Raw genomic sequence first — 12714 nt, 5'->3', positions numbered from 1 at the left:
ATAACAGTTGCTAACTCGTACTGTTACGCAGCACTATCCTTAGTGACTCAAGCCCAAAGTGTCCTGTTAGTTTTTGACAGTTGGAATCAGGTTTGTATGTGTTTCTATAGCTGTGTTCACACATAAAAGGTATACATTCCCTGTCCTGTCAGTTTTTGTATCAGTTTTCTATGGGTGTGTTCACACACAAAAGATGTACAGTTCCAATCTTGTCAGGTAAAACCGATAGAAAACAATGCAAAATTGACTGTACCGGAAATGTACAGAGTTTTTTAAACCAATTCTTAGAGAGCCCAAGGTGACATGAAAAAAGAAAAACTACCTGCTCCGCGCTGCTTCTCGGGTCAAACTGCTCTCTGTGGCCCCGCTCATCCTCCGCAGCCAGTGTAACCTCCCATCACTGGTGGAGCAAATCGAAGATGGTTACGACCTGGAAGTACTTCCTGGGTCACGGCTTAAATGCCGAATGGAGGAATCTGGCAGGGAACGAGGTGATGGAGGCGGGGGAGCAAGGCAATGGAGGAGGAGGGGGCTCAGTTGATTGATGGCTGGAAGGGGGAAAAGAAGGCTAGCGACAATCGGCTTGTCGTTAGCCTGTTGCTAGTTTTGGGAGGAACAGCAGAGCTGGCGAGGACTGGCAGCAGCACCATAAGGACACAGAGGCATGTCATTGTGCAGAGAACATGCCTCTGTGTTCTACAATCCTATATAAAATCTAGGCTGACCAGGCGTCCTCTTTTGCCCAGACAGGTCCACTTTTTACGACCTGTCCGGGCCGTCCTCCCGGGTTTTTGAAATGTCCGGGTGAAGAGAGCTGAACAGAGTGAGCAGAGCTGCAGAAGAGCCGCTTTGTTCAGTGTGTGAGTCAGGGCACAGAATGGCCAGGGGGAAGGGGGGCAATCTACCCCCCCCAGGCAGCCTTTCATTCAGTGATTTAGGGCTGGTCTGGTGTATTCATCTTTGTTGATGTAAGGCAAGGTGAAACACTAGGCTAGCTGATAAAAGTGCAATTAGAGGGCAGGCAAGCTTGTAAATATACACAGCATGATGCAGAGCTTGTCTGGAGGGTCTGTGGGCAAATATCTTTCTGGTCTCTCCCCATTGATAATGACTGCATGTGTGGATAAGGCGTTAAAAAAGTTGAAAAGTTTTTGACAGTCCCTAGACTCCAGAAGGGCTGCTTTCTGACGTGTGTGAGAGACTGGCAGGGCCTCCGGTTTTCCTGCACTTCATCACAAACACCTTTGTTAGCTTAAATTAACCCAAAGTGTTCAGTTAAATCACTGAGCTATCCAGCTTTCAGTATGGGCAAATGAATGGCAAAAGGTTCAGTACAGCATGTTTAACTTGTCTTTTCTCAGCAGTTACAGTTTTAGGTTGAACAGCAGACCTACTGTACAGCCATCCAGTTCAGCCAGAATACTAAATCATTGTACTTAACTAGCATGGTTTTTACAGTCTTCTCTGGAGTTCTCACCATGATTGTCATTTGTCACCTGCCTGTGTGATTTTTTTTTTTTTTTGCATTTTGTGGGGAAATCTTCTGCGAATCTGATTGCATTTTGTGGTCGGCCGGCCCTCCACCACAATGTGGTCTGGGAAAAAAAAAACGGCCCTCCATGCCCGCGAAGTTGGACAGCACACTGCCAAGGTCTTACAATACAATACAATACAATAACATTTTGTAAAGCGCTTTTCTCCCATAGGACTCAAAGCGCATAGTTGTGTCTCAGATCAATACAGGGTTGCAGGCTGGGGTGTGTTACAGAGGAGATAGTCCGATGTTCATGAATGCCAGACTGAAGAGGTAGGTTTTCAGTTTAGACTTAAATGCTTCCAGGGGGGTGCTGTCCTGATTGGGTGTGGCAGGGAGTTCCAAAGTGTAGGGGCAGCATGACAAAAGGCTCTGTCTCCAAAGGTTTTTAGGTGAACTCTGGGGGTGACCAAGGTGTTACGTCCTTTTGATCTAAGATTGTGGGGGGGGGGTGTGATGCAGTTGCAACAACTCCTTCAGGTATCCAGGGCCCAGATTGTGCAAGGATTTGAATGGCAGTAAGCCAATCTTAAACAGAATTCTCCATTTTTATCGGTAGCCAGTGGAGTGAGCACAAGGTAGGTGTTATGTGGCAATGGCGGGGTTGGCTCGTTAACAGCCTTGCGGCGGCATTCTGTACTAATTGCAGGCGGCGTAGGTCTTTCTTATGCAGGCCTGTGTAGAGGACATTGCAGTAGTCTAACCTTGATGTGACTAAGGCATGAACTAGGGTTGGAAGATCCTCTGAAGGAAGTAGGTGTTTATACCTTGCAATATTCCTTAGATGAAAGAAGGAAAGTCTCACAACAGCTGAGATTTGATTCCTGAAGCTTAATTTCCCATCAATCAGTACTCCCAGGCTGCGCACACAGTCTGAGTTGTTCAGGTCCGAGCTCCCTATCCTTAGCGGTGTTGGTTGAGACTGGGGCTGCTTTGCTGTTGAGCCCTGACCCTCGATAACATGAACCTCAGTTTTGTCAGCATTAAGTTTTAGGCAATTTATTATTTATCCACTGCTGAAGCTCAGTTAAGCAAGCGTTTATTTGTGGAGTAGGGTCTGTGACGCCAGGATTGAATGACAAATATAGCTGGGTGTCATCAGCATAGCAATGATATGTCAGGCCATGTTTTTGTAGGATTTCTCCCAAGTGGCAGCATGTATATGGTGAAAAGTACATTTGGCCCCACCCATGACCACGCCCACATGCTGTTGTGATTGTCCTCTTTTTTGGAAATCATATGGCCACCCTAATAAAATCCATCTTGGGTACTCCTTTTTAATCACTGGAGAGTGCCTCAATTTGTTGTAAATTTTTGATGGCTATGCTGTACTGTATTGTATGAAATCTGGTCTTATCTATGAAGGATATCATAGTGTTTGTTAGGAGAGAGAGAAACAAATCCTAATGGTAAGACTGGTTAAATGGAGGGTAAAATTGAGGATGCCACAAAGATCCTATAGTCCTGCAGAGAGCTTTATTGATTAACTTTAAACATTTTTGAAATATAATTCTTCTTTTCTTCTGCCATTCCCTGAGGCCTGATCCAAATACTTCTTTGTTCTGGTCAGGCCATGATCCTCTCCTTCACACACTATAGCAGAGTCTGCAGGAGCTGCTCATCTCCACACAGATCCTGTGACCGCTTTGGGATTTTTTATTTGAAAGAAGGCTTTATTAGAGCTTAATGTACTCTGAGCTAACACAGCTGGCTTTGAAGAGAGGCTGCAAATAGGGGGTAACGGTATACATGCTATATTTTTGCCATGGTCTGCTTTAAACTGGCGTGTGTGCGTAGCTTTGCTCACTGCCTTGCAAATGCCTAATGGTGTGTACACACTTGAAAGTTTAATGAAAGATCTTATGCTGGGGTTACACGGTACGTTTCTGTACCGTGTATCGAGCAGCTGATCCGGCCAGCTGATAATCAGCTGGTCCGCTCAAGCTGCTCGACCCCCCCCCCCCCCGGATCGACCCGTGTATTCCCAGCATTAGACCAATTTTACCCCCTTCCATGTAGTATGAGAGCCATACCCAGGGTTCCTTGAGGACTCTGCAGGGGTTCCTTGGCATTTTGCCCCATCGTGGGGGAAGCATAATAGAGCACATTATTAGGGGAGTACGGTAAAAAGCACTAAATTGAGGTTAATAATAATAATGAGCACACTATATAATGAGTGTCCGTGTAATAGGAGGTAGTGAAATTAACAGCCTTGCCTACTTTTAAAGACCATGCCTCCTGAAAAATAAATACAGGGGTTCCTCGAGACCAAAACAGTTTTGCAAGGGTTCCTTGCGATCCAAAAGTTATTTGTAGGGTTCCTCCAAGGTAAGAAGGTTGAGAAAGGTTGGTATATGAGATCTGCAGATCCTCATACACACCTTGTTTAACAGACATTCATCTGCATATCTGACAATCATCTGCAGATCTGAAGATCCATCCTGGTGGATCTGATTTGCAGATGAATGTCTGATAAAATTGGGCTTTGATCTTTCATTAATGTTTTTTCAAGTGTGTACACACCATTAGTCAGTGTTTCTCAAACTTGTCCTCGTGAGTCCCCAACGATGCATATTTTGCAGGCAATCTCACATATGCACAGGTCAGTCAGTGTCTGCTAGGTGGATTTCATGTAGATGAGACACTTATTACCCCACCTAAGCATAGCAGAGGTTGCCTGCAAAACTTGCACCGTTGGAGAATCATGAGGGCAGGTTTGAGAAACACTGGCCTAAGTGGTTTCCTGGCATTAAAGGGAGCCTGAGGTGAGAGGGATATATGGACGCTGGCATATTTACTTCCTTTTTAACAATGCACATTGCCTGGCAGTCCTGCTAACTCACTGCCTCTAATCCTTTTAGCTCTACACCCTGAACACGCATGCCAATCAGATGTTTCTGACTGGATTTGCTGCATGCTTGTATCAGGTGTGTGATTCAGACACTACTGACCAGAAAGATCTGCAGGGCTTGTTTAAAAGGACCGTTAACCCTGGCACCTAAAGAAAGTTTCACTTATCCGGGGCTTCCCCAAGCCACCTGCAGCCGTCCCATGCCCTCGCCGCTCGAGTGTCCTCCGGTCCCTGCTGCGCGTTAGTTTCGTTTTCGGACGACTGGGAATATGCCCCGGCCACGCGTATTCTTTGCCGCCGTCAAGCGTGTCCGACGCAGAGGTACTGCACCTGCGCAGGATGCGTTTCATGGCGGAAAGGGGGAGAAGAATACACGTCGCCGGGGGCCAACTCCTAGTTGGCCGAAAACAAAACTAACACGCAGCAGGGACCAAAGGACACTCGAGCGGCGAGGGCCTGGGACGGCTGCAGGGGGCTTGGGGAAGCCCCGGATTAGTTAAACTTTCTTTAGGTGCCAGGGTTAAGGTTCCCTTTAAAAGTAAATAAATATAGCAGCCTCCATAACCCTCTCACCTCGGGTTCCTTTTCAATAACAATAAGTGTGACCTAAGCAGTGTTCTCTCCAGGTTTTTTTTTTTTTTTTTTTTTTTTTTTTTAGCTGGGTGCTTCACCCAGCTAATTTTGGTGAGCACCCGGCTGTCGTCAGCTCACTTCCTCATCCCCTATGCTGTAAGCAGAGTTGCACCGACCCCATATTCCCCTGTCGTTCCCCACCAGGCTACTTTTCCATGCCACCCGGCTGGGAATAATTTCTGGGGAGAACACTGCTAAGCCTCAGCTGAGTTTGGGTTCTGTAGATCGTTTTAGAGCCTGGATGCTGGCTTCCAGTGATATGCACAATATGTTCACATGCAGTACTGGTAACACGGTGTACTGAGTTTGCATAGGAACCAATCAGAGGGAAACCTTTTGTTGTGATTAATGAGCTGTCATGTAATTAATCATCAGCCTTCTGAATCCGATTAGCTGCATGGAAAGTTACAGCTCAGCCCAGGCGAGTTCAGCTTCCTGTGGCTGGAGGTCTGTAGCTACTAATGCCTGGTACACATCATGATCCATTTTGTATAGAAGTGATTGGAAAATTGATCGGAAATCAGATTGGCCGACATAATAGATTCAACCCGTCTATCTGATGGGTAAATAGCATTGTGTGTACCAGGCATTAAAGGAAAGGTCCGAGGGAAAAAAATCCACTTACCTCGGGCTTCCTCCAGCCCCTGGCAACCAACCGGTGCCCTTGCCGCAGCTCCGGTGGCTCCCGGTCACCTCCGGTGCAGAGGCATCTTTCTCCATCTTCTTGCGTTCCACTGTTCGGCTCATTGAGTCACACTGACGTCATCCGGGCTGCGCAGGCACAGAACTACTGCATCTGTGCAGTACAGTCCGGATGACGTCAGTGCGACTCTTAGAACTGCTCACGCAGGCACAGTCAACCTTTTTTGTCAGAGCAGACACTGGAGCTGTGGAGCGGAGCTGTGGTGTGGGCACAGGCCGGCTGGCAGGGGCCGGAGGAAGCCCGAGGTAAGTGGAATTTTTGTATTCTTAATGCCCTCAGATGTATCCTTTAAGATTACTTTGTGTGTCCCAGCCAGTGTTGCCAACTCATTCCTTTAAATACTGACACATCTAAGTTATACAGGTTCTGGGGCTTCTCACACATAATCAGTGCCTAAACTGCCTCTAACTAGCCACAAGACATGTATAATTCATAAGTGTCCGTATTTAAAGGGATGAGTTGGCAACACTGGTCCCAGCCCTTATCCTGTTATAATTTTGTTGCAGGACACATTACTGTGAAGTAACTAATGCCTGGTACACACCATGCAATGATTATTTCCGACATGTCCAACCGATAATGGGACCTTTTTTTTTTTTTTTTTTTTGTGCATTATTGATTGGGAAATCAATCCTGTTATTGATTGGGTGCTGATCGGAAATGTCACTTCCATCTGCCAGAAAATGGAAGGGTGTGTACCTGGCAGAAGAGCAGCCTATCAGTACTACTAAAATGCTAGATATGATTGTATTGCTTTGTTGGGTGTACAACGCCTTCCATAAACAGATGATGGGTGCTTTTATTACTAAAGATGGTCAGTGAAATACTAAAAATTCTTGCATGCAGATTAAATGCAAATTGTATGCAGCTTGGAAGTGGGCTGTCAAAATGCACTTCCTGATGACTCGTGGCATACAGCTTGTATGCAGGTTGTAATTCTTAGCATCACATTAAAGGGGAACTTCAGCCTAAACAAACATACTGTCATTAAGTTACATTAGTTATGTTAATTAGAATAGATAGGTAATATAATCTCTTACCCACCCTGTTTTAAAAGAACAGGTAAATGTTTGTGATTCATGGGGGCTGCCATCTTTGTCATGGGGGCAGCCATCTTTTTGGTTGAAAGGAGGTGACAAGGAGCAGGAGACACAGTTCCAGCTGTCCTGTGTCCTGATAACCCCTCCCAACTGCACACGCTAGGCTTCAAATGTCAAATTCAAAATGTAAAAAAAAAACAAATTGCACCAAAACCGCAGAACGATAACAACAAAATCAGAAATCCCATCATGCTTTGCACAGCATCAGGGGAAAAAAGCCCGGGCAGTTTTCTTCTGTGCAGCTAAAAATGAGGCTTGTATAAGAGAAACAAAGTTCTGATGCTGTGAAACTGTTAAAGAAACACCAAGCCTTTTAAGTGCTGCTGAGTCGATTTTTAGTCCGGAGGTTCACTTTAACCATCTGTGTTTAGTACGATTTATCACTTCCTGCTGTTTTGTTAGTGTGTGTTTTATGTTTGGTTTTTTTGCAGTTTGCTTTTAAACTGCTTTGAGTAAAACCTGTAAAACCTAAATGTGTGTATTTAAAATCCTCCACAGCTTAAAGAGATGTTTCCTGGCTTCCGGCTCGCTCTCCCGCCTAAGCGATGGTTTAAGGACAATTACGATTTTGATTTTCTGGAGGAACGACAGCTGGGCCTGCAGGCCTTTCTACAGAACCTGGTGGCTCACAAGGATATCGCAAACTGGTATGACAATCTTTCCTCATTGCCTGGAGATAAGTGACAGTTGCCGAGCTGCCTCCAGTATTAGGTTTCCTCCCACCTGTTCAGCGTAAGCTGCAATTTAGTGAAGCGAATGATTAGCACGCTAAGTATTGTTTTATGTTATCGGGATTCAGAGAAAATGGCCTCAGTTCTGGTAGGGTTATCAAACAAATGACCTCATGTGAGTGAATGACATTTAGCAATTCTGGTATGTTTTAGTCATGTTTTACCTCATGAGGTAAATTATGAGGTAATTCATGAGATAATTTACCGAGAATAACTATTCTCATGGAATTAGGGGGCATTTTAGCACATAATTTACCGTCCATTTTAAGACCTGCCTGTACCTGGAGGTAAAGTCCATTTGTATGCATTTTGCAGTTTTTTGTGGCGTTCCTATAGCTGTTTTAGTGTTGTTCCTATTCAGGCTGTGTAATAGAAAAGAATAGTAGAAATAAAATGCCAAATATTTACTAGATTTTTTTTTGCAAGGGATGCCTCAAAAAAAAAAAAAAAAAAAAATCTTCCAAAGACTATCCTAACTTATGGAAGACAATTAAAGACTATCATTTATTTACAGCATGCTTACCGCTGAAATTCCTCATGTTTTACCTCACTTTATGCATTTACCTCATGTTTTACCTCATGTTCGGAAATTGAGAAAGGTCTTTCAGAATTGCTAAAAAGAGGAAAATACCGCATGAGGTATTTTACCTACAAAAAAATATGTACCTCCCATAGCTACCAGAATTAAGGCCAATGGGGATTAGTGAAGAGCTGCAGACTGAAAAGCAATCCATGGTTTTGTTTGTTTTCTAAGAAAACATGTCAATAAAATCATATTGATTTTGTGGGGAATCTATCTTTAGGTTGGATACGTATGTAGATGGAAGGCTTTGGATATGATAGAGCCTTCCTTGTCGTCGGTTCTTCCCATCATTCAAACAATGTCCCCAGTTAAAGCTGCGCGACCGGCTGTGTTTTAGGTGCTCCTCGGCCAGCTTTTGGAAATACTTGCACCCTCTAGTGCTTCTGAAGATGGGGGGCCTTTGTGAGCCCAGACTCAGGTGTGCACAGTATGGATCTGAGCCCAGACTCAGGTGTGCACAGTATGGATGTGAGCCCAGACTCAGGTGTGCACAGTATGGATGTGAGCCCAGACTCAGGTGTGCACAGTATGGATGTGAGCCCAGACTCAGGTGTGCACAGTATGGATGTGAGCCCAGACTCAGGTGTGCACAGTATGGATGTGAGCCCAGACTCAGGTGTGCACAGTATGGATGTGAGCCCAGACTCAGGTGTGCACAGTATGGATGCGCACGTCTTTGGAAGTACACGGTAACGCGTTTACTTTTGATGGCTGCCTGATGAGCGCTGAAAACGAAGAGGCATTCAACCTAGCAGGTTAAATAACTTCAACGGAGGATGGCACAGGAACGACGGGACGGACAGAGGACCGGGAGAGCTCTACGGTATCCATACGTATACATGACATCTGAAATCAGTTTCCTTACTTCGGTTTTGCTTTACATTTTGCAGAGCTTTCAGTTTATCTTCTTAGCTCCAGTGGGGCAGCACGGCGGTGCAGTGGTTAGCACTCTCACTTTGCAGCACGGCGGTGCAGTGGTTAGCACTCTCACTTTGCAGCACTGGGTCCCCGGTTCATATTCCAGCTAGGGCACTATCGGCACAGAATTTGTATGTTCTCCCCGTGTGTGCTTGGGTTTCCTCTGGGCACTTCTGTTTCTTCCCACATCCCAAAAATATACAGATAAGTTGACTTCCCTCTAAACTGGCCCTAGACTACGATACATACATACACTACACAATACATACATAGACATAGGACTATGGTAGGGATTAGATTGTGAGCCCCTCTGAGGGACAGCTAAGTGACGAAACAATATACTCTGTACAGCGCTGCGGAAGATGTCAGCACTATATAATTAATAATTTAGAGAAATACTGTATTTCATGGATGTTCATTGTTCTATCTAATCTGTATTTTTAAAGGAAACATCAAGCAAATTTTCCTGCCCCATGATATACTTACCGGGGGCTTCCTCCAGCCCCTTGAAGCCGACATGTCCCACACCCACATCTCTGCTCCCAGCCTCTGCCCCGGGGTCCCCGCCGGTACAGAGGCCAACCTCGAGGTCGTCCTTACTGCACTTGCGTCAAGTCCACGTTGTCTGCACGTTGTCTCTACGTACCGTAGAGTAGGTCCCTGGGCTGCGAGCGGAGATGCTGCGAGGGAATTGGCTTCAAGGGGCTGGAGGAAGCCCCTGGTAAGTATATCATGGGGCAGGAAAATTTGCTTGATGCTTCCTTTAAACTGTAAACTAATCCATGACAGTAAAATTGCAGAGTTTGCCCCCAATTACCGATAGTTTTGGTAAGTAAGGCAGATCTTAAAGAGACACTGAAGCGGACGAATTTTGCCCATTTTACCTTACAATTCGCTTCAGTGCTCTCATGACAAGTAAACCGCCGCATCTCCGCCGCAAAACGAGGGCTGTAGAGCCCCCAAGTCCCCGGGGGGCAATCCAGCCGGCATTTCCTGGAAGAGGTAGAGCTTTCAGCTTTAGCTCTGCCCCTCCTGATGTCAATCGCGGTGGATCGCTGCCTCTCCCCGCCCCTCTCACTCTTCCTTTATAGAGAGGGGCGTGGAGAGGCGGAGAGCCACACAGCGATTGACGGCAAGAGAGGCAGAGCTACAGCTCATAGCTCTGCCTCTCAGAGCAGCAAAATCTATTTGCAGATGGATTTGGGGGCTCTGCAGCCCTCGTTTTGCAGCGGGGACACGGCGGTTTACTTGTCATGAGAGCACTGAAGCGAATGATAAGGTAAAATAAGGAAAAATTATTTCGCTTCAGTGTCTCTTTAAATTGTAACGAAATATGCACTGTGCTCTAATGGGTTAGTTACTTGCTGTTCAGCTCTCTGCTGACTAGTGTTGTATTTTGTAAAGGTGGAGAGCAGAAAGCAGGAACAAGACCCAGGAAGGTGTCTTTACAATGTACTTGTCTGTTCTTGTTCCCGGGTGGATGTCATGCAACACTTTTATATGTGTTAGAATCTCTGCTGAGATGGCACCCTCTCCAGTGTATGTATGAGGCTTGCGTGTATACTGTAAGGGATGTATTTTACATTCTCCCTACCATATACACCCTCTGAGCTACAAGCAGCCAAGTTGGTCTTGCAGAGTATATAAGGCCTGCAGACACACTAGATCAGAGTTGGCTTAGGGGCTGATAATCTGGCATGTAAACAGCAGCCCTTCTGGCGATTGGCCAGGAGGATCACCCGCTGCATGACGTCACATCTGCACTGCTCCGTCGGCTCTCCACCCCCTTCATTGCAACAGAACGCGTTGTTAGCTTGCAGGCTCGGCCCTCGATGTTGCCTAAGGAATCGGTTCCTTATCCCGGTGGGGCAACATCCATCTGGTGTGTGTACCCTTACACCTAGAGCCTTTACCACAATCTTTTTTTTTTTCAGGGCTTAGACAACTAAATGCAAATTTTAGACACAACAATACTGCATTTTTTTGGTTTGTTTTTTTACACTAAATGGAGAGTTGTCTATTTATTTACTGTACTACCGTTGCAGCAAAACAATTGTTACAGCTTACAGAACTCTTGCAATAAATCTGCAGTGTGTCTACTTCCTGCTTTGATGGAAGCAGACAAAGGGTCCTATGTTTACATATTAGCTGTGTCTGCAGAGACTGACAAACTTCTAGGTTGATACAGCTGAGAGAAAGAATTACACTTGTGATTACTTGAAGATAAGGGGAAATTAGACAGGCTGTTCTCTCTAAAAACACACAGGGTGCATTCCTCTCTGTTTTCCTTCTGTGCTGTGCAAGAATTCAGGTCCACTTACACTATGTAACTGTTTCAGCAAGCAGTAAGTTAAAATCAGTTTTATCTGACTGGGCTGCAAATGTACATCTTTTATGAGTAAACACATACAAAACGGGCAACAGGCAAAAACTAACAGGACTGAACACCTTTTTACATGTGAACCAAGCTTAAAGGGGTTCTTGGTGGTGTTAAAAAAACAAAAACCGACACTTAAGCTGGCCACTAACGGTCCAATTTCTGACGAAAAATCGTTTGAGCGATCAGAAATTCTGATCGGATTGGTTGTAAATTATCTCCATTGGTGGACACAATCGATTATGAACGAGAAAAAAATGTCGCCCGAATGAATTTTCGTCGAACGAAAATTTGGATTTTCTTGGTGGTCGTGATAGATAGGAAGCAATGATTGGTTAGCTGATGGTGTAGTGAACGATTTTTCGCTAGAAATTGGACCGTTAGTGGCCAGCTTTACCCGGAGCTTCTCTCGACCCCCTGCAGCTGACATGCCCCGCACTGTCGTTCTACGATTCTTCGTTCCCAGCTGCCGATTTCCGGTCTAATTACGTGTCTAACTAGACTGCGGCAGCGTGTGCTCGCTCGCAGCCACAGTCTAGCACGCAGAGCCGCAGTCTAGCACGCGGAGCCGCAGTCTAGCACGCGGAGCCGCAGTCTAGCACGCGGAGCCGCAGTCTAGCACGCGGAGCCGCAGTCTAGCACGCGGAGCCGCAGTCTAGCACGCGGAGCCGCAGTCTAGCACGCGGAGCCGCAGTCTAGCACGCGGAGCCGCAGTCTAGCACGCGGAGCCGCAGTCTAGCACGCGGAGCCGCAGTCTAGCACGCGGAGCCGCAGTCTAGCCGCAGTCTAGCACGCGGAGCCGCAGTCTAGCACGCGGAGCCGCAGTCTAGCACGCGGAGCCGCAGTCTAGCACGCGGAGCCGCAGTCTAGCACGCCGAGCCGCAGTCTAGCACGCGGAGCCGCAGTCTAGCACGCGGAGCCGCAGTCTAGCACGCGGAGCCGCAGTCTAGCACGCGGAGCCGCAGTCTAGCACGCGGAGCCGCAGTCTAGCACGCGGAGCCGCAGTCTAGCACGCGGAGCCGCAGTCTAGCACGCGGAGCCGCAGTCTAGCACGCGGAGCCGCAGTCTAGCACGCGGAGCCGCAGTCTAGCACGCGGAGCCGCAGTCTAGCACGCGGAGCCGCAGTCTAGCACGCGGAGCCGCAGTCTAGCACGCGGAGCCGCAGTCTAGCACGCGGAGCCGCAGTCTAGCACGCGGAGCCGCAGTCTAGCACGCGGAGCCGCAGTCTAGCACGCGGAGCCGCAGTCTAGCACGCGGAGCCGCAGTCTAGCACGCGGAGCCGCA

The 12714-nt window shown here is 46.9% G+C and overlaps 1 protein-coding gene across 5 annotated transcripts in view; it reads left to right on the top strand.

The window, feature by feature from the left end:
* The window catches only part of SNX16 (sorting nexin 16), an 81227-nt gene that overhangs the window by 26994 nt on the left and 41519 nt on the right, over positions 1–12714 (top strand). For all 5 annotated transcript variants that reach the window (XM_068237566.1, XM_068237563.1, XM_068237567.1 and 2 more), the window contains exon 4: positions 7320–7468. In XM_068237566.1, coding sequence (XP_068093667.1) covers positions 7320–7468 — 149 coding nt within the window. The remainder of the gene's footprint in view (positions 1–7319; positions 7469–12714) is intronic.

This window comes from Hyperolius riggenbachi, chromosome 5 (assembly GCF_040937935.1).
Source record: "Hyperolius riggenbachi isolate aHypRig1 chromosome 5, aHypRig1.pri, whole genome shotgun sequence".
In the NCBI taxonomy this organism is placed as follows: Eukaryota; Metazoa; Chordata; class Amphibia; order Anura; family Hyperoliidae; genus Hyperolius; species Hyperolius riggenbachi.
Note: the sequence above shows the minus strand (reverse complement) of the source record. Positions and strands in the feature narration are given on the sequence as shown.